Here is a 22,404-nt window from a genome sequence, read left to right on the forward strand (position 1 = left end):
TCACCTAATAGGAAATCCGCAGTGGCTTCACGACTCAGGAGTTAAAATAGCAGTCTGAGCCATCAGATCCCGATCTGCATATTTAAAGAAGGACCCCGTTGGCTTTAGTTGGATGCCGTTATTGCCAGCTCAAAAAAACAGTTTAAAATTAAGATTGTCGAGAAGCAGGCAGGAAATCAGTGGGTAAGTCAAATGGAGCATTTTATTGGCCAACCCACCTAGTTCTATGAGGAGAGGAGAGTTAAAATCTCCTCTTTATTTTTTGGAAAATCGGGATGCACCCTCCTACTGAGGTACTTTTCCACACAGCCCCAAGGTACTTCTACTGTTCACCGCACCGCCCCCCCGCCCGGTACATTTCCAACCCCTCCCATCTACACTGAGTGACTCTTCCAACCCCCCCCACTGAATTACTTTTACACCTGCCAAGTCACTTTCCAACCCCTCAACTGAGGTAGGTTCCCCACGCTCACCTTATGTGGTAGCTTTACTACTCTCCCATCGCTGTTAGCTTCTATCATCCCGACTGCTTGGCAACCTTCCCCCAACTCCCTCCTCTCATTTCCTCCTCCCCTCCCCACTCATCTCCTGCCCATCTTATACTTCTCATAAATCCTGCGCTTTCCCCTTTTTACCTCCTCCCCTCCCCTTCTTCTCTTCTCCCCTTGTTCCCTCTTTACACTCCCACCCCCCCCCCCCACTTCCTCACCACTGTCCTCTCTCTCCCCTTCTTTTTTCATGGTTCAATTATTCCCTCCCATGCTCTAACCCTGTTTGACCTAAAGACAGTACTTAGTCTTGACTACCCATATGCAATAAAACAGGCGATTAATTCGCATTATAAAAACTTTGCATAATGTGCACACTTCTGATCTTTTCATTTCAAATATTTACAGGGTCTAGTACAAAGTTCTTTGTGACATTACCACCAGATCAATTTTACATTCACAAGACAATAACAAATCTACGGCATTCTAAATTAGCCATCAAAAGTCACAACGATAAAAGTCAATTGGGAATTATTAAGGATTTTAGATAAGAACAAATCAACATTCATCAGTTTGCAATCTCTACTAATGAAAGAGAACAGAATCATAGCCAACCAAATTGCTCAAAATTCCTCAATTCTGCTCAAAGGTTTTTAAGCTGAAACACCTGTTTCTCTCTGCACAGATGTTTCCAGCATTTTTTGTTTTTATTTCAGTAAATATTTTTTGACAATCTTTTCATCCTCCATTTTTTCCCTTTAATCTACCAACTATGAGATCAAAATAAAGTTTCTATCATAATACATATTTTACAAGCTAGCTCAGTGAAAAAGAGAATGCATGGATTTTTAAAGCACTTGTGCTTCATGATGTTTATATTAAGGATTAAAAACGCAATGCTTGTTTACATAAAGATTTATTTTTGCAGTTACAGCGAGTAAGGGAATTAATTATTTATTTTCCAGAAATTAAAAACTGCTTGCTCCATATCTCTGAGCAGAAGTCTTAGACATTTATTTTCAAATTTTATTTATTGGACATTTGCAGTCTTTCCTCAGTTCCACACCCGATACTTATAACAGTGTAATCTCTGGGTCACTATAAACAATGGCACAGAGATTCATAAGCACAGTTAATAACCATAAACTTAAAACATTTCACATTTGATTTCCTTTTTAAAATATATATAGCTGATTCTTTGATGAGTAACTATTTTATTTAATACTTTCTACTTCAAATTGTTACTGCTTTCTTTTAATTTACTTCTTCAGCTGTTTGGCCTAATGGAAAGGCTCAGCTGAGGACAGGACTTTAGATGTACCTAATGGGAGAGGGTGAATGAATTCCACTTTTTATTAATCTGGCTCACCTACTCTGTTAAAATTCCTATGTACGATTGCCAACCCTCCCGGATTGCCTGGGAATCTCGCAGAATGGATGATTGATCTTACAGGTGCTGGTGCGAGCAACCTGGGAGATAAATGCTACCACATTCCAGCTTGCGCCTGCGTCCCGATGATGACCCGAATTTGAGCCCTGTGTAAAATCTATTGAATGTTTATGTGACTGCACTTTCAAAAGGTAAGGTGCAGCAAGTCCGCGAACTTCATTTGGGTTTAGTAACAAAAGTTCAAAATGCTGCAAATGCATTTTGCTACATCTTGTCATGTTTGTTGTGTCTTATTTATCTTCTGAAATTCAACGATTTTTAAAATGAAGTGGATCTTATACATGGAGGAAAACTATAGCTTCTTTTATATTGATCATTGACACCTAGCTCAGGCAGCCCTGGTTTCCCACAGACGATGGTCATATGGGCAGTAAAACAGAAGACTTTATTAGACAAAATTTTGTAGCCAGAAAGGCCCACCTTTTTTTCTTGATCTTAGCAATGCACTGGCGGCAGCGTGACTTTTGTAGACAAGAAGCACACGTCCCATCCCCTCCACTCAGCCCCCCGCCCTCCCCCCTGACACACACATGCATTTTAAACACATTAGCACATGCCTGCCTGTCTCGTGAAAATGCCATGATGTAATGGATTGACAGTGCCTGGGTAGTGGCCAATTTATCAAAATTAAACTGTGCATTCTTATCCCTCAGAACACAATTTGCTACGGGTCTCCCTGTGACTTGTAGTGTAAATTTGAGAGAAAAGTTATCAAGCCATAGGGATAGTGCAGGAAAGTGGAGTTGAGGTGGAAAATCAGCCATAATCTTACTGACTGGTAGAGCAGGTTCAAGAGGCTGATTGGCCTATTCCTGCTCCTATTTCTTATGTTTCTTGGTGTGGTCTGTTTCCTGCTTTGACGCATGGTCATCAAATAGAGAGAGAACAGGCCTTTTTATATCTCTTAAGATCCATTGTCTCTCAACATAAGTTGGTAAAGCCCAGGATTGGGTCTTAGTTCCAGGGCAGTTCTTTATTGGCTTTCCTCACACATGTGACTGTCTGCAGGAACTGGAACTGTTCCTTTATTAGGTTAATTGTTTTCCCATTAACACCGTTTCTAGTTTGGTGAGTTTCGATGGGTTTGCTTACCCTAAAAATCATGTTCCTTTTGTTCCTTAAGCTCCACCCAGAAGAGAAGACTTGAACTTGGATATATCCATTTTGTCTCATGAGTTCAATCCGCAGCCTGTCTGTGTAATCTGCACTTTCGACATTTATACATACACACTAAATTCACCTTTATTACATTACAACATATCAATTCTATCATTAATATACACTTTTATTCTTACACCCCTCTATTTGTCTTCCTGTGTCACGCAAGAATGAAGGGATGAGAAGGTGACCTAATCTCAGGTCTTTGTCTTCCACTATTATCATCTGGTGTTAGCGGAAACACAATAAAGGCATAGGATAATGGGCTCAATTTTCCCCAGTATTTGCGCCGTTGAGCAGGCTGCTTTTTCTGACTAACTTAAAAATCCCCAGTTTCCCCAATCAATTTGCACCAGCATAACTCAGTTAGTTATGAATTTTTTAAGTCAGTTTTTTTTTTCAGTCAAAGGGAGCGTAACCAGCCACCTACGCCACTTCTGGTCATTTAGGGAAGTTTGGCCAGCTGAGAGTTACTCCAGTTCTGATTAGGCCAGTGTATGTGGCCTGTCCTGAAAAAACTTCCTTAGAGTTAAGGAATTCGGCACAGGTAAGGAAAGCGGCGCAGCTGATGCCCGGACACACTGAAAGAATTGAAAAACACATAGCAGCAACTTACCTCCAACCCCGTCCGAAGGCTGTCCGGTCCCATTCTCGGTCCCCGGTTCACACACACAGTTCGGTCCCCGGTTCACACACACATTCCGGTCCCATTCTCGGTTCCCGGTTCACACATACAGTCCGGTCCCATTCTCGGTCCCCGGTTCACACACACAGTCCGGTCCCATTCTCGGTCCCCGGTTCACACACACATTCCGGTCCCATTCTCGGTTCCCGGTTCACACATACAGTCCGGTCCCATTCTCGGTCCCCGGTTCACACACACAGTCCGGTCCCATTCTCGGTCCCCGGTTCACACACACATTCCGGTCCCATTCTCGGTTCCCGGTTCACACATACAGTCCGGTCCCATTCTCGGTCCCCAGTTCACACACATAATCCGGAGAGAGAGAGAGAGAGAGAGAAAGAGAGACCCGAAGCGGTGACCAAGAAGACCGAACAGGAGATAAGTTGGTGCTTTGTGTTTTTCAATTCTTTTAATGTGTTGGGAGGTGGCTGCATGCTTCACTTTGCAGCCTCAGCCTGATCTTTTTGGCGCAGATCAAGGCTCCACCCCCAAAACTAAAGGTCGGGTTAGGCCACACCAAAGTGAAGAGATCCAACAGGGAAACTTACAACACTCTTTTTTTTGGCGTACTTGGGCCCAAAAAAATCGGGCGTAACTCTTCAAGTACACCAAAAAAATGCTTTGGAGAAAATTGAACCCAATATTCCTCTAGGGAGACCAAGCTGACTCTCTCTCTCTGGTCTTATCACTTCCCCACCATGTATGGAACCATCTCGATTTTGCACAGCAATGCATCATAATATTGGAGCTGAGATTTGGAATTACTGTATAGCCATGAACAAAAATTCTACCATTGTATGGCAAAGCACATTAATATGTTATTGTGTTGTTCCACTATTCAGTGATATTCTTGAAATATTTGTAGAGAAGCTACTTTAAAAGCTACCGTCTGTTGTTCTGACGGTAATCAAAACATCAAATTGTTAAATCACAGGCTCCTTTACAGCCACCACTGATGACATTTTGCCACATTAATTAGATTTTGAATAAAAAGGCTTTCATTCCATCAATGACCATGTGATGTTGCACCACAGAAGCAGAGTGGCCCAGATGTTGCTATCAGCAGCGAAGGAATGGCGTGCGCCATTCACCTTGTTGACAGCTGCCACAATGTTTTCTCTGGCTTTTGAGTGGAGACTTTCTCTAATCTAGCGTCTGATCCAGCGCGATGCCTTCTACACGATATATGTGACGTCTGTGAGACAGTAAAGAAACAGCGAGGCTCTTCAACCAATCAGATTGAAGAATCCTCACTGAGACGCAGGGCCCGAAATTCAGTACCACTGGAAAGCTGGTGCTCCCCACCTCCCACCCCACCACCAACACCTTTTTGGGACCATTAGCGCTAATGAACACTACCAACGTGGATTTTTCAGCGGTGTGGCTGTCTTAATTTGAACATTATCACCACTGAGAAATTCAGCATGCAGGTAAGGGTTTCTTTTTTAAAGGCCAGGGTTTGCAGCAAGGCCCCGAGGGTTGAAGGAGTTTGGAAGTAGTTTGGAAGGATGGCTGGTGTAAGGAGAGCCAACAGGTTCACTAATATGGAGCTGGAGACACCGATGGACGGTGTTTAGGTCAGAAGAAGAATATTGTTTCCTGACATGGGGAGACCCGGCAGACTCCCAGTACATAATGCATGGAGGGACATTTCAGGGGAGGTGTCAGGCACCTGCATATATGTGAGGAGGAACTCTCCCAGGAGGGTGCTGGCAAGTCTGCACCCGGCCCTTCCAGGTCCAGAGGTGTTTCAGGGCATCCTAGAAGGCCAGCTGTAGATCCCAGACAACAACCACAGCAGCCTTCCCGGACCCATCATGCAGCCATAAGGATGACAGTTAGGCGTAGTGTTAGGGTAGTCACGCGTAACAGGTGTTATAGTGAGATGCACAGGGGTAAAAAATGATTACAGTATTATATTGTTCTTTATGTTCTGTTTTTGCAGTGATCTAGATAATTTGATAATTCTTTATTTTTGGGAGTGGGCAATTCTGCGTTAAGGTATTCATTGCAATGGCCATTGAAAGTGGGAACTGAAGGGTCACGTGTGGATGGGATTATCTGAAGCGAGCAGCTATGAGACGCAGCTGCACCTCCCTTGCAGGGTTGCGATGGGTCGACGCCTCCAAGCTCTGGGGGCGACGGGGATCCTCCTCCTCCTCCTGCACCGCCTCCTCCTCCTCCTCTTCCTCCCTAGGTGGTACTGCTGGCTCAACCTCCAGCGGCTGTCCCGTCATGATGGCCAGCTTGTGCAGCATGCAGCAGACCATGACAATTATGGAGACCCGTTGAGGAGAGTACTGCACAGTGCCATCAGAACGATCCAGGCACCAGAACCTCTGCTTGAGGATTTCTGTGCACTGCTCAATGATGCACCTGGTGGCACAATGAGCTCTGGCGCTGTCCTGGGGTTCCGCAGTGGAGTGAGCAGCCAAGTGGACATTGGGATATCCCATGTTCCCAAGCAGCCAACCGCAATCCTGATTCGGGCCCGTAAAGATGGCGGGCACACTGGTCTGGCGCAGAATGTACAAATCATGGCTGCTGCCTCCCTTGCCTGCTGCCTCTCTGCACGGTGCTGACGGTGACACCTTCTCCTGTGTGCCGCCCTGCTTCTGACCAGGTGCACCAGGTGTCGCCCTCTCCACACTCCTCCCATCCTCAGGGTAAATCCTGCCAAGCAGGTCTCTGCAGCCCACAGGCCTCCACTAAAGAGTCAGACGTGAAAGTTGTACAAAAGTCTGTGAAAACCTCTGAGCAGTACTCAGTAGGTTTAATGGAACCAAAACAATTAATAAAACTATTTCAAAAACAAAATTCTGCGGATGCTGGAACCTGAAATAAAAACATTAATATATAATAAAAATGATTTCCCTACCAAACAGACCGGGCCACAGTAAAACTCCAGTGGTGTCGCGTTCCTCCACTGACTGGAAAACCTCGCGGGGACACTGCCAGGAAAAATCCTACCTTTTTATCGCTGAATTTCGCTGTCGTAGCCACTTTTCAGCGGCCCGCATGCTACTGAGGTCATCGTTGCAAAGCTTCCTTTACTGCAGATTCAACCCGCCGTTTCCGGCGGAAGTGCGCATCGTTCAAATCCCCCCCCCTCCCCCCCGCCCCCCTGAGCTAAATATGGCTCTGGGAGCGAAAAACACCCGACCACGGCAGCCAAACGATTTTTTTGATCTGCCGCCCCAAACCCCACGGTCGCCATCCCACGGTGAATTTTGGCCCTGCAGAGTCTAAACAAAGAAGCATAAAGCAAGATGCTGGGATCCCTTGGGACTTCAGGGGGTGCGCTCCTTGGTGGCGGAACATGGGAGTGCATACTTTACAGATACATAACATCCTGGATGCTCTTCCTCCACTTTGGCCGGTCGTGGTCCAGGGATTCCCAGGAGCCGGTGGAGATGTGTCCTTGAAACGTTTCCTCTGCCCACCTGGGGCTCGCTTGCCGTGTCGAAGCTCCACATTGAGTGCTTGCTTTGGGAGTCTCATGTCAGGCATGCGGACGATGTGGCCCACTCAACGAAGCTGATCGAGCTTGGTCAATACTTAGATGCACCGATACTCGGTGTTGGCCTGAGCGAGAACATTGATGTTGGTGAGTCTATCCTGCCAATGGATTTGCAGGATCTTGTGGAGGCAGCGCTCGTGGTATTTCTCCAGCGTTTTGAGGTGTCTGCTGTATATAGGGCCCTGGTGAAACCACACCTAGAGTATTGTGCACAGCTTTGGTCTCCTTACCTACGATGGATATACTTGCCATAGAGGGAGTGCAACAAAAGTTCACCAGACTGATTCCTGGGATGGGGGGATTGCCCTATGAGGAGAGGTTGAGTAGACTCAGCCTATATTCTCCAGAGTTTAGAAGAATGAGAGGTGATCTAATTGAAACATACAACATTTTTACAGGGCTTGACAGGGTAGATACAGGAAGGATGTTTCCCCTGGCTGGGGAGTCTAGAACCAAGGGTCACAGTCTCAGAATAAGGGGTCAGCCATTTAGGACTGAGACGAGCAGAAATGTCTTCACTCAGAGGGTGCTGAATCTTTGGAATTCTCTACCCCAGACGGCTGTGGAGGCTCAGTCATTGAGTATATTCAAGACAGAGATCGATAGATTTTTAGAGATTAAGTGAATCATGGGATATGGGGATAGTGCAAGAAATTGGAGTTGAGGTAGAAGATCAGCCATGATCTTATCGAATGGCGGAGCAGGGTCAAGGGGCCGAATGGCCTACTCCTTCTCCTATTTGTTATGTTCTTATGTTCTTAGATCAAAATCATCTGCAGAAAGCAAAATAAAGATTAGGAAAGACAGATGGGTTTAAGAAAGCGCTGTGATTACACAATTACCTTGGCACCCTTCTGTTTACCAAGGCTGGGCATGCGCAGTACCCCACTGTTGTGGCCTGTTGGAGGCCACGCTCTCCTCAGCTCCATGAGGAGAACTGGATCCGTTGGTGGCAGGTGGAGAAGAGAGGATCGAAAGGGGATAGGGAGAAGGAATTGGAGGGGGAGAGAGAGAAAGGTTTGAAGGGGGGAGAGAGGGGATCAGAGAGGGGGAGAGAGAGAGACTGGAGAAGAGAGAAGGGAGAGAGAGACTGGGGGGAGAGAGCGGGGATTGGAGGGCGAGAAAGAGAGGGATCGGATGAGGGAGAGGAGAGAGGGAGAAAGAGAGCAATAGGGGAGAGAGAGGGAAAATCAGAGGGGGAGATGAGAGATAGGATTGGAGGGGGGAGAGAGGTGGAATCGGAGGGGGAGAGAGAGAAGATTGGGGGGGGGAGAGAGAGAGAAAGGGGATCGGAGGTGGGAGAAAGAAGGGATCGAAAGGAAGACAGAGAGGATTGCGGGGGGAGAGTGGGTGGAGGATCGGAGGGGGGATTAGAGAGAGGTTTCAGAGGGGGAAAGAGAGGTTTGAAGGGGAGAGAAGGGGCGAGCGAGGGGGAGAGAGAGAGAGACAGGTGGAGAGAGGAGGGAGAGAGACTGGGTGGAGAGAGGAGGGAGAGAGAGAGAGACTGGGTGGAGAGAGGAGGGAGAGAGAGAGGGGATTGGAGGGAGAGAGAGAGGGATCAGAGAAGGGAGAGGAGAGAGGGAGAAAGAGAGTGAATGTGGAGAAAGGGGGAATCAGAGGTGGAGAGAAAGAAAGGGGATCAGAGGGGGCAGAGAGAAGGGATCGGAGGGGGGAGGGAGAGGATTGGGAGGGAGAGAGAGAGGAGGGATGAGAGGGGGGATTAGAGAGAGGTCTCAGAGGGGGAGAGAGATGGAATTGGAGGGGGAGAGAGAGAAGATTGGGGGGGGGGAGAGAGAGAGAAAGGGGATCGGAGGTGGGAGAAAGAAGGGATCGAAAGGAAGACAGAGGATTGCGGGGGGAGAGTGGGTGGGGGATCGGAGGGGGGATTAGAGAGAGGTTTCAGAGGGGGAAAGAGAGGTTTGAAGGGGAGAGAAGGGGCGAGCGAGGGGGAGAGAGAGAGAGACAGGTGGAGAGAATTCTGACGGGGTTAGACAGGTTAGATGCAGGAAGAATGTTCCCAATGTTGGGGAAGTCCAGAACCAGGGGTCACAGTCTAAGGATAAGGGGTAAGCCATTTAGGACCGAGATGCGGAGGAACTTCTTCACCCAGAGAGTGGTGAACCTGTGGAATTCTCTACCACAGAAAGTAGTTGAGGCCAATTCACTAAATATATTCAAAAAGGAGTTAGATGAGGTCCTTACTGCTAGGGGGATCAAGGGGTATGGCGAGAAAGCAGGAATGGGGTACTGAAGTTGAATGTTCAGCCATGAACTCATTGAATGGCGGTGCAGGCTAGAAGGGCCGAATGGCCTACTCCTGCACCTATTTTCTATGTTTCTATGTTTCTATGTAGGAGAGAGAGAGGAGCGGAGGGGAAGAGAGAATGGATCAGATGGGGGAGACTGAGAGGGAATCAGCAGGGAAGAGAGAGAGAATCAGAGGGTGAGAGAGAGAGGGAGAGAGGAGCTCGAAGGGGTGAGAGAGAGTCAGAGAAGAGAGAGGGAATCGGAGAGGGAGAGAGAGAGAGAGAGGGGATCGGAGGGGGAGTAAGAGTGGGGAGAGAGAAAGGGAGGAGAGAGGATCGGAGAGGGAGAGAGAGAGTGAGAAGAGAGAGAGGTCGGAAACTCGGGAGAGAGATGGTCAGGAACTTGAAGGGGGGATAAAGAGCACAGAGAGCACAGTGGGGATGAGGAAAGAATGTGTTCCAGGTCTAAAGGGAGTGATGAGAGCGAGAACATGAACCAGATTGGAAAATGGATCACATTCTCTCCCCTCTATTAGACGTGGATTACGTTCTTCCAATCCCGCCCGCACCACATTCTCCCTCTTCCACCTAGACCTGGTTGATTTCTCGGAAAGCTCGGTGTGTGTGTGGCAGGTGATAACACTGGACTTGATGAAATCCAGAAGTCATGACACTGTCACTATTCACTTTCGGACCTCCTGACCTCCCGAACTCTCGGACCTCCTGACCTCCCGAACTCTCGGACCTCCTGACCTCCCGAACTCTCGGACCTCCTGACCTCCCGAACTCTCGGACCTCCTGACCTCCCAAACTCTCAGACCTCCTGACCTCCCAAACTCTCGGACCTCCTGACCTCCCAAGTTCTCGGACCTCCTGACCTCCCAAACACTTGGACCTCCTGACCTCCCAAACTCTCGGACCTCCTGACCTCCCGAACCCTCGGACCTCCTGACCTCCCGAACTCTCGGACCTCCTGACCTCCCAAACTCTCAGACGTCCTGACCTCCCAAGCTCTCAGACCTCCGGGCCATTAGAAATTTATTAATACCTGAAATCACCAGCCCTAACTTTTTCTGGCATCTTTAAGGAAAAGAAAGACTTGCATTTATATAGCACTATTCACGATCACCAGATGCCCCAAAGCGCTTTACAGCCAATGCACTACTTTTTGAAGTGTAGTCACTGTTGTAATGTAGAAAACGCAGCAGCCAATTTGCGCACAGCATGCTCCCACAAACAGCAATGTGACAGTGGCCAAATAATTAGTTTTTGTTATGTTGATTGAGGGATAAATATTGGCCAGGACACTGGGGTAATTCCCCTGCTCTTCTTTCAAATAGTGCCGTGGGATCTTTAACATCCACCTGAGAGAGCAGACGGAGCCTCGGTTTAACATCTTATCTAAAAGGTGGCACCTCTGACAGTACTGCAGCATCAGCCTAGATTTTTGTGCTCGTTTGAACCCACAAACTTCTGATTCAGTGGCGAGGGGGCTACCAACTGAGCCATGGCTGACACACACCTTTAGTGGGGAAGAGTGACCATAATATGGTGGAATTCTGCATTAGGATGGAGAATGAAACAGTTAATTCAGAGACCATGGTCCAGAACTTAAAGAAGGGTAACTTTGAAGGTATGAGGCGTGAATTGGCTAGGATAGATTGGTGAATGATACTTAAGGGGTTGACTGTGGATGGGCAATGGCAGACATTTAGGGACCGCATGGATGAATTACAACAATTGTACATTCCTGTCTGGCGTAAAAATAAAAAAGGGAAGGTGGCTCAACCGTGGCTATCTAGGGAAATCAGGGATAGTATTAAAGCCAAGGAAGTGGCATACAAATTGGCCAGAAATAGCAGCGAACCCGGGGACTGGGAGAAATTTAGAACTCAGCAGAGGAGGACAAAGGGTTTGATTAGGGCAGGGAAAATGGAGTACGAGAAGAAGCTTGCAGGGAACATTAAGGCGGATTGCAAAAGTTTCTATAGGTATGTAAAGAGAAAAAGGTTAGTAAAGACAAACGTAGGTCCCCTGCAGTCAGAATCAGGGGAAGTCATAACGGGGAACAAAGAAATGGCAGACCAATTGAACAAGTACTTTGGTTCGGTATTCACTAAGGAGGACACAAACAACCTTCCGGATATAAAAGGGGTCAGAGGGTCTAGTAAGGAGGAGGAACTGAGGGAAATCTTTATTAGTCGGGAAATTGTGTTGGGGAAATTGATGTGATTGAAGGCCGATAAATCCCCAGGGCCTGATGGACTGCATCCCAGAGTATTTAAGGAGGTGGCCTTGGAAATAGTGGATGCATTGACAGTCATTTTCCAACATTCCATTGACTCTGGATCAGTTCCTATCGAGTGGAGGGTAGCCAATGTAACCCCACTTTTTAAAAAAGGAGGGAGAGAGAAAACAGGGAATTATAGACCGGTCAGCCTGACCTCAGTAGTGGGTAAAATGATGGAATCAATTATTAAGGATGTCATAGCAGCGCATTTGGAAAATGGTGACATGATAGGTCCAAGTCAGCATGGATTTGTGAAAGGGAAATCATGCTTGACAAATCTTCTGGAATTTTTGGAGGATGTTTCCAGTAAAGTGGAGAAGGGAGAACCAGTTGATGTGGTATATTTGGACTTTCAGAAGGCTTTCGACAAGGTCCCACACAAGAGATTAATGTGCAAAGTTAAAGCACATGGGATTGGGGGTAGTGTGCTGACGTGGATTGAGAACTGGTTGTCAGACAGGAAGGAAAGAGTAGGAGTAAATGGGTACTTTTCAGGCAGTGACTAGTGGGGTACCGCAAGGTTCTGTGCTGGGGCCCCAGCTGTTTACATTGTACATTAATGATTTAGACGAGGGGATTAAATGTAGTATCTCCAAATTTGCGGATGACACTAAGTTGGGTGGCAGTGTGAGCTGCGAGGAGGATGCTATGAGGCTGCAGAGTGACTTGGATAGGTTAGGTGAGTGGGCAAATGCATGGCAGATGAAGTATAATGTGGATAAATGTGAGGTTATCCACTTTGGTGGTAAAAACAGAGAGACAGACTATTATCTGAATGGTGACAGATTAGGAAACGGGAAGGTGCAACGAGACCTGGGTGTTATGGTACATCAGTCATTGAAGGTTGGCATGCAGGTACAGCAGGCGGTTAAGAAAGCAAATGGCATGTTGGCCTTCATAGCGAGGGGATTTGAGTACAGGGGCAGGGAGGTGTTGCTACAGTTGTACAGGGCCTTGGTGAGGCCACACCTGGAGTATTGTGTCCAGTTTTGGTCTCCTAACTTGAGGAAGGACATTCTTGCTATTGAGGGAGTGCAGCGAAGATTCACCAGACTGATTCCCGGGATGGTGGGACTGACCTATCAAGAAAGACTGGATCAACTGGGCTTGTATTCACTGGAGTTCAGAAGAATGAGAGGGGACCTCATAGAAACGTTTAAAATTCTGATGGGTTTAGACAGGTTAGATGCAGGAAGAATGTTCCCAATGTTGGGGAAGTCCAGAACCAGGGGTCACAGTCTAAGGATAAGGGGTAAGCCATTTAGGACCGAGATGAGGAGAAACTTCTTCACCCAGAGAGTGGTGAACCTGTGGATTCTCTACCACAGAAAGTAGTTGAGGCCAATTCACTAAATATATTCAAAAGGGAGTTAGATGAAGTCCTTACTACTCGGGGGATCAAGGGGTATGGCGAGAAAGCAGGAAGGGGGTACTGAAGTTTCATGTTCAGCCATGAACTCATTGAATGGCGGTGCAGGCTAGAAGGGCTGAATGGCCTACTCCTGCACCTATTTTCTATGTTTCTATGTTTCTATGTATCCCAAGTCCACGCCATTGCATTGATTTCAATGCCGAGTCTATCGGTGAGAACTGTTACATTGGAGGAACAGATATCTCTGACCGCAATTCCGGATTTCCATTTTTAACTGCGCATGTATAGACGCCAGAAGTTGCTGTCTGATTTATTACATATAACGGTGAGTGCTGTTAGCTTCACCATTATTATCTTTGCAAAATGTGGGCCAATATTACAGATGAATACATAGTACCCCAGCAGCAGCGACAATGCCTTCATTTCGGTGTAGATTACAGTGCCAGCACAAGTTCATGCATCAGGCAGACTGGACAGCTGACTGGATAGGGAACCAGGGCTATCAAGTGGAACCCTGGCTATTAATACCAGTGAGGAACCCTTAAACAGAAACCGAAAGGAAATACAATGAGTCTTATATCTCTACCCAAATTCTGGTGGAACATGCAACTGACATTGTCAAATGGAGATTCTGCTCTGTGGCCAGATCTGGTGAAATACTGCTCAATAGTCCTGAGAAGATGTTGAAAAGTATCAGTGTCTGCTGTGTCTTGCATAATTTTGCAGTACAGAGATTAGGGCCTAGAAATTGTACAACGTGAAAAAACGGGCATGGGTGTGGGCGGGCGATGCGAGATATGCCTGCGCCCAAACAAGGAGCACAGGCAGCACGTCAACCTCATACTGCTAATTATAATGATTGCAGCACATAGCCTAGCACTGAACATGCTGCTGACAGACTGTGCACTCAGCAGGAGGCTGGAGTTCATGTAGTTCGAGCGAGGCTAGCTTTATTGTGATGCTCAGTAACAGAGGGAAAGTAAGGTATGAGACAAATGTTGAAAGGGGAATTGGGGTTGTGGTCACTGGTACCGCAGACAGATGATTTGATCCCGGATATCTTGTCCAGAAGGAGGCTGTTTGAGGTGCCTCCTTCCTTCTGCATCCTCCACTTCTGCTTCTTCCTCTTCCTCCCCCTCCACCTTTGCTGCCTTTGCTCCATTTCCATGTCACACTGTAGCCCAAGGGCGCCTGCAACTAGAGCCCGCAGGACTGGGAGCAAGTGGTGTTCTCCGAGGCCTTCCTTTAAGAGCCAAAGCCTTGCAAATGTCCAACAGCTCTCCATGCACTCCCTTCACACTTTAACCCCGTTTTAAATGTATTATACCAAACCACTACTCTAACAGAATGTAAAGAAACCAGTATAAAAGCAAAAATCTAAGCTTACCTGAAATTTGCTCTTTAAGAAACACTGTTAGGGTCTCCATGGTACTGCTGCATGCATGTTTTGCCATGCGTGCTTTGGAGAGGATGTTAAAATGAGCAACAACATCCAAAATACCAGATTCTGCATCAATTCAGCGTTGCATGCCAATTGACGCTCATCTCCATATCTGGAGCGAGCACAGACAACGGCAGTGCTGCCAACCTGCCCAAAATGGCAGCTGCCGCATTCTGTGCTGGCAGCAGGCGGAAGCAAGGCCATTTTTTCATCCAAATTGGCCTTAACAGAAACAGCGCAAACAGGTCAACTTTCACGGCTGAGAAATCTTTCAGCCAGAAAACCCAAAAGAGGAAGCTGATTTGCAGCCAGGAAGAGTGGTGCATCAACTCTTTATTGACAGGATCTTCTATTAAAATCTGTAAATATACCCCTGCACAAACACTGCTGTGGTCTTCGTCACTTGTTCTTGGTCCCATGAACAACCAATGCTTCTGCTAACAGCCCTGCCCTTATCCCACCACATGCAACATTAATAAGTCTCTTCTGACAAAAAATCTACATGGTACTTTTGAAAAAGTTGCAACTAGTTAATTTCTCTAATCAAGTGCCCTATATATATGCTTCAGTGTTTTCCCTTGTGAAAATGCACAATGCATGTCATCAAATACCTAATTTTGTGCTCCTTCTGAGGCCTACCCCAGTGGAAGGAGTAAGTATTTTAGCAGCCTGCTGCTCCCCAGCGAGGGGCATATCTGCCGTGTTTAGTTCCACACCCAACTGGTGTGCACAGCAATCCTGGGGTCATTTTTCTGATGATAGCGGAATTGGCCCTCAAAATCCAACTTTATTTATAAGCCACAGAAAAAAGAGAGCACTAATGAAAAAAGACAGAAAGGAAAAGTAAGAAAAAAATTTAAAAATTTAAAATTTGACATTTAAAAAATCTATTTACCACCTGAAGGAATGAGACTTCACGGTTTAAATTGTTCAATTTCTGCACCAGAGAGGATGATTGGCAATGCATTAACATTTATCACATTGTTAAAAAGTACTTAATCTGTTAATTACCAGACGTAACTTTCTGCGGCAAGTTTAATGGACAATTAATGTGCAAATCCAGCAAATTCTTAAAAATAACGGGGAGGCTATGGGTGAGATGCTGTTTATACAAAACAAACGGCAGAGCAGCGTAAATTGACCAGCAAACTCTAGAGATTCGCAACTCACAGCGTATCTCTAATCCCCTGAACTTACTGGCCGATTTGCACATTAATAACTGCGTGCATTGTTGACACACCATTATTTTTCCAACAAGATCCGGCCCAGTATCAGACACTGCAACTGCAGTGTACCATAAGGACAAAACAATTTAATAAACTGCTGCAGCCAGTTAAGTACAATTACATACTTGCACTAAGCTAAAAATCCAGTTCTACCAAAGGTACTGAAACCGTCTTGTTTTTGATGAATAAACAAAGATAAAAGAAAAAGTTAGCAATTCTGGGATACATAAATATTAAAATTGCCTCAAATGCAGTGGCTATTTAATTTAAGAAATGAGAAATATCTTGTTAAAGTCATACACATTAGTGACACTACTACATAACATGTCAGATTATATATGGATTATCGTGTATCAGTACACAGATTAATTCCTACGTAGGTATAATGTACTTCTGTTGAACAAGGTTGATGTATATTTAATAAGCTGGACTACAAAAATGACTATATTGTAAAGCAGATGCCATTTACAGAAAATTATTCATAATTTTGTATATTTTATGTTTGTTTAATCAAGATCATGTTTTATTTCCATAAAATCACAAGTCAAAAAAGGATGAATATTCATTTTGAAAATTTGAAGGAAAAGGTTATGATGTCAAACTACAGAAGTCAAATGATGCACTTGACAAAAGTCAAAGTTCAATAGGTATTCAAGGCTATTTTAGAAAAATATGCCTAGCTGCATATGTGCTATTCATTCAGGCTGAAGTGATGCACTCTGGGAATAACTACCAAACCACACTCTGCAACATCTGCTCTCTCTAAGTGAGTTAGCACACGTCAGACATCTTTATGTCAGAATGCTGCAGTGATGGATGCAGTTGCTGAAATGTTGCATAAAATCTGGTGTGTAGTTCTGGCTGTTAAGTGAAATTGCTATTTAAATTAATGGTGCTGTCATAGTTTATCTGTGCAAAGAATGAACACTGATTAGGGTATTAAGCAATTAGCAATTTATCATACTGGAACAAGCTTGATAATAATTAGAGTGGCATTGCTATACCAAAGGTGATTAAAAATATAAAATGTGCTGTTTTCCATTGTGCTAGGGCTGGTCTGTTGTGGGCAGGACCTGGTGAATGCATCGATTACCCTTTGCTGCTCTGGACCCGATGGGTCAAAGAAATCCCATATCATTGATGGAGCCCAAGTCAAATGCTGTGGTACTGAATTTATATCCAGCAATGAGCAATGTTGTAATGGGGTTGGTTATAATCCCTCAAAACAGGTCTGCGCTGACAGGACTTCAGATGGAAAGGTAATATATTTACTTTGCTTTGTCATTCATACATGCTAAACTCACTGTTATTTCACACTTGTAATCAATATAAACAGTTCAAGGTTTAAACCTTTTTGCATAGACAGATATGCATTATTTGCCTTGGCTGGTAGATAAAAACACTCATCTGTCTGTGATTCTAGATATAAACACTTTTCTGACTGTGATTGCAGAGGTTTGGGGGAAAATCAACATTATTTATCAAAATAGCCCAGTCTCCTAGTTATTTAATCTACAGTAAAATGAGCAATAAACCTCCCTTGAAACCTTTTGTTTTTATAACTCATTTATCAATTCCGTTAAACTAAGGAACAGTTCGTAATTTTCTGTAATTCCACAAGAGTACAAAGAGTGCTAATTTGCTTATCTTAATTTCCCAAATAAAAAGGAGGAAGATTTGCTCTGTTCATTACTTGTACTGAAATCACCAACACATATATGAAGAACCTATTTAAAATGTCAATATAAACAGAAAACATAGTAATTGTTTCCTCATGATGTAAAAAGATGAAAATGAGAGAATATAGTCATTATTTTCTTGTATATAAAATGGCATTAACTCTATCTCCACCAATAAGAACAATTTTCCCCTAAAAAAATGGGTGGGTTTGGAGCGTGGGGACAATTAAATTGTTAAAAATGGGATGGAAGCCTTTTTTAACCTCTATTTTAAATTTAACTGCATGTGGGTGGATTTCACACAATTCGTAAAATCCGGCAGTTAAACCGAGGCAGGGATTGCTGCATTCAGGAGGTAATTGGCTTTATACCTAGCTCCTGGATCCAGGGTCCCTAGGTACCCACCCTTCACAATCAGAGACCCCACCATGATGCCTCCGATCGCCTTCCCAGGCCTATGATCCCTACTTTGAGGCCTCCCCTCCCACCCCACTGATGATGCTGAGGGCGGCCACAATCCTCTGGTAGCTGGCCCCATTCCTCTCTTTCCCCCACTCCGCTGATCCCCAATCCTCCACGGCCGACCCCTCCCGAGATCTCCAATCTGCCACTTCCCTCCCCTCCCTCCGCGATCCCTCCCCCCAGACCTAACCCCTCGCATCTGTAGGCCTACCCGCCTGCAGCCAACCAGCCTCTCAATCTGGTTGGCTGCGGGCGGGAATCTGAGGCCTCATATGAAAATCAGGCCTGGTCATTAAAATCAGCAGGGCCTGCGAGAAACCCGGACTCCCAGGTTTCCAGCCCACCTCGGAAACCCCACCCCTCCAACCTGCCTCCCTGGAGAAAATTTGGGCCCATCAGTTTGTTCTATTTATCTTGGTGGTAAAATTATGAACCACCTCTAAACCTGATATTATGTGGTGCCTACTGATAACTTGAATTTAAACGTTTGGTGTTCTATGCTTATCATGACTGCCTTTTATTAAGGATTTTGCCCCAACCCTACTTTCTTCTCCCCAATCCTAAATGCACTGGCTCATGCTGGCTTCCAGTTCCAGTCATGCTGCTAAAACACAACACCTCATCCAAGTGGTCATGCTTCATGTGTGAAACTAGACAGTGACTGTTGGCAGGCTATTTAACAATATGGGCATCACATCCTGTCCTCACCCCACATCCACACTTGGGCATTATCCAGTCACCACATAGTATTCAGAAACAGGAATTTAGGATGATAATTTTCATCTTTGTAACCCAAGGATGCTGTAGCCAATTATAGTGCATCAGCTGAAATCACATAACACAGCATAGAGTTACATGGTTAGTATCTCTTAGAGTTACACTAGTCAATGCATTTACCCACCAAGCCACTGGAGCTGCTTGGCTTCATTCTTGTGAAAATAGATGAGACATGGGAATACGACGACAGAAAAGTGACAAAGTGATGCATAAAGTATTTTATTTAAAAGCAGATTGGTATCACTTAATTTTAAGTGTGTGCTGTCATGTAGTGCTTAATGCCTAACAAAGCCTTAGTGCTCTAACTATAAAAAATGTATAGTTATTTAATAAGATTGAAGTCACATTTTATGAATAATGAAAATATCTTTAATAAAAAGGTGTTACACTGCAATAATTAATTAGTAATATTTCAGTAAAACTGTAAATACAAAACTATCCTGGGTTATAAATGTTTGATAATGCGTGTAACATGCGTTATTAATTTGTAATAAACACTGGTTGTAAATCATTTAGAAATGTCTTCCTATTACATTTAGTTCCACTGTTGAAGGCTTATCTCTTCATCACAAATTTTAAATAAATTCCTGGTTAGGTTATTATTCCTCTTATGTGGAGGCATTTCTAGATATAATGGGCCCAAGTTTCCACATGATTTGCACCTGATTTTTAGGAGCAACTGGTGGAGAACGGACTATCTTAGAAATCACAATTCTCCACATTTTTTTTTCTGCAGTTCTAGTCAGGTAGAACAGTTCTACTTTGGAACAGAATATTTTCTTCAAAAGGAGGCGTGTCCGGCCACTGACGCCTGATTTCAAAGTTTCCACAGTGAAAACGTACTCCAAACTAAAGTAGAATGGAGCAAGTGAAGATTTTTGTAGAACTGAAAAAATCTGTTCTACACATTAAAAAATCAGGCGCAGGTTAAAAATTAGGCGTCCAGAACGAGGTGGGGGGGAGGGAACTCATTAAATTCTACAATAAATCCTTATTTATACTTATACAAATATTATACAAATAAATCCAACCTGAATAAACATTTATAAGCAAAGAAAAGATTAAATAAACCATCTTCCTACCTGTGTGAAAGTGCTTCAGGCACGGAGAATTCTGCAGTCAGCCTGAGGCGCCTGTTCTTCCCGCGGGGGGGGGGGCGCCCGTTCTTTCCCACGGAGGGGGGGGAGGCGCCCGTTCTGCCCGCGGGGGGGGGGGGGGAGGGGAGAGGAGGTGCCCGTTCTTTCCTGCGGGGGGGGGGCGCCCGTTCTTCTCACGGGGGGGGTAGGAGGCACCCGTTCTTCCCGCGGGGGGGGGGGGAGGGGAGAGGAGGTGCCCGTTCTTCCCGCGGAGGGGGGGGGGAGAGGAGGCGCCCGTTCTTTCCCGCGGGGGGGAGAGGAGGCGCCCATTCTTCCCGCGGCGGGAGGGAGGGTGGGAAGGAGACAGTGAGAAGGCTGCAAGTGCTGATGTGCTGATGGCAATGTGCTTTTATTAAAAAAATGTTCAAAAATTAAACAGCTACAAAGAACTACAAAAATGACCGAGTGCCAATGTTTTTTTCACACTGAGCATGCGCGAACGCTCCAATGCGCACGCGCAGCGTTGCCGGCAGGAAAAAAACTCATTTAAATAGTACCCGCCCCCTCCCACTTACAAAATCGGCGCGAGTGTAGGCTCCGCCCCCCTGGGCGCTGCGCCAGGCAGACAAGGAGCTGCAGAATGCTCCAGAATCGCGATTTTTTTTTTTTAGGCGCCGTTTTAGGCGTGAAAAACGGGCTCCCAGCTCGGAGGGGCGCCCGTTTTTTATCGTGTGGAAACTTGGGCCCATTAACTTAGATGCAGTTTTATCATTGCAAAATTACACCATTTCACTTTAGTGTCTAATATAGACACAACCCATGACTATGGGATTGGTAATGTGATGGTCATTAACCATTATGCTATAACATAGAGGGTGAAGCATTATTAGCTGAGCTGTACTTTGTGGAAGATGTACCTCAAAACACCATTTTTTTTAGGTTCTGTGCTCGTTTTCCCCTCTCCAAATTGAACCTTCCCTCTGTATGTGCCAGCAGCCATTTACAAGCTGCCAGCACCCAAAATCCCGTCCTTATGAATTCAGCCTACTCCCAGCATGTTATATATTGGGAGCAGCATTTCAATATTATAATGAGATGACCTCACATTGGGGAGCTCGTTCAGGCACAGGCACACACAGTGGTCCTGGTGCAGAGCAGCGATCTTAGCACCGCAGCATGGACTGCATTACTGGCGTCATATCGCTTTAAACCTGCAGTACCAACACCTCTAAGTTTCCCCTCTCTGAACATTATAACAAGAAATCTTAGCTGTCAGCACACCACAGAAATCCATAAGGGAATTTTTTAAAACATCTCAAATTATAACCCAAAAAAGCTTCTGTCAACTCCTTTATTACTATTACTGATTTGCAGAGGTATTTTTTATCCATTAACACAAATGCAAGAAGAGCATTGTCACCATGAAACATATCCTCAGTTTCCCGATTTAATTTGGTTTTCAACACTGCTCCATGGGTGGAGACTTTAACATTCTTAGTGACATAAATAAAAATATGCTTCACACAGTGCAAATTATAACAGAAATAAATGATTTCATCTAGTCTCAAGGTTCAGATGGTGTTCAGTTTTCTGTTCAGTCTCAGGATTTATAGTCTCAATGTAACCCCTCACTTTTGCAATCAATCCCTACTACCAATTATTCCATATTGATGGAATGCAAAGTATCAGATTTTGCTTTAAATAAATATCACATCTTACTATTTATAATAATATATTGGCTGCTGACAAATGAAGTGAAGTTGTTTTGCCACCTTCTGATGGCTCCAAATATGATCACAGCATTCTTATAAATATTCATAACCAGTGCTTATTACCAATCAATAACACATGTTACACGGAATTATAAAGCATTTATAAGCTACTTTTAGTTCAGTACTGAGAGGTTTGCTGAAATGCTACATATTATATTGGTTTAATAATGCTAAACATGTCAATCATTTATAATAATCCTGACACACTGTTATTAAACTGGAATTTCCAGACCATACAGAAATGAATAATTTTGTCAGAAGAATTTTGTAGAGCAGACAATCAAAATCAAAGTTGTGAGCTAAAATGACATAATGGTAAGTTCGTTATGATCTGAGGAGCAATGCATGAAGAGGCTGTGCAATTCTAGACAGGCGGTCATAGACCTATGCAGACTCCTGCAACAAGGCCCATTGGGCCATGTGGCTAGGCTTTGCTTGGCAATGAAAAGTCACCACCAGTCTTAACTGCTTTGCCTCAGGTTTCTTCCAGACTGCAACGGATGATATTTTTCACATCAGTCAACCTGCAGTATATGCAGAAAACAATTCACTAATGCGTTCTTTACCAGGACTAGTAACAGTATCAGTTTCCCAATGGATACCAGCAAGCCAAATGAAAGGACTTCCCATGAATGCAGGATGTCATGGACAGTACACATGTAGCAATCAGGGCACAGCCAACCCATTCCTCCCACCGCCTACCTGAAAATTGTTGCTAGTTAAAATCCCACCCTTAAGTATTCCCAAGAGGTGTTTGGTCAG

At 44.9% G+C, this 22,404-nt stretch overlaps 1 protein-coding gene across 1 annotated transcript in view; it reads left to right on the plus strand.

Annotated features, from left to right (window-relative positions):
* Window positions 1-21,917, plus strand: part of ush2a (Usher syndrome 2A (autosomal recessive, mild)) — a 1,282,968-nt gene extending 1,261,051 nt beyond the window's left edge. Inside the window, exons 51-52 of the mRNA XM_070889457.1 lie at window positions 16,927-17,135; window positions 21,873-21,917. Of these exons, the coding sequence (XP_070745558.1) occupies window positions 16,927-17,135; window positions 21,873-21,887 (224 nt within the window). The 3' untranslated portion in view covers window positions 21,888-21,917. The remainder of the gene's footprint in view (window positions 1-16,926; window positions 17,136-21,872) is intronic.
* Window positions 21,918-22,404: the final 487 nt, after the last annotated feature.

The sequence above is a fragment of the Pristiophorus japonicus genome, chromosome 9 (assembly GCF_044704955.1).
Source record: "Pristiophorus japonicus isolate sPriJap1 chromosome 9, sPriJap1.hap1, whole genome shotgun sequence".
Classification (NCBI taxonomy): domain Eukaryota; kingdom Metazoa; phylum Chordata; class Chondrichthyes; family Pristiophoridae; genus Pristiophorus; species Pristiophorus japonicus.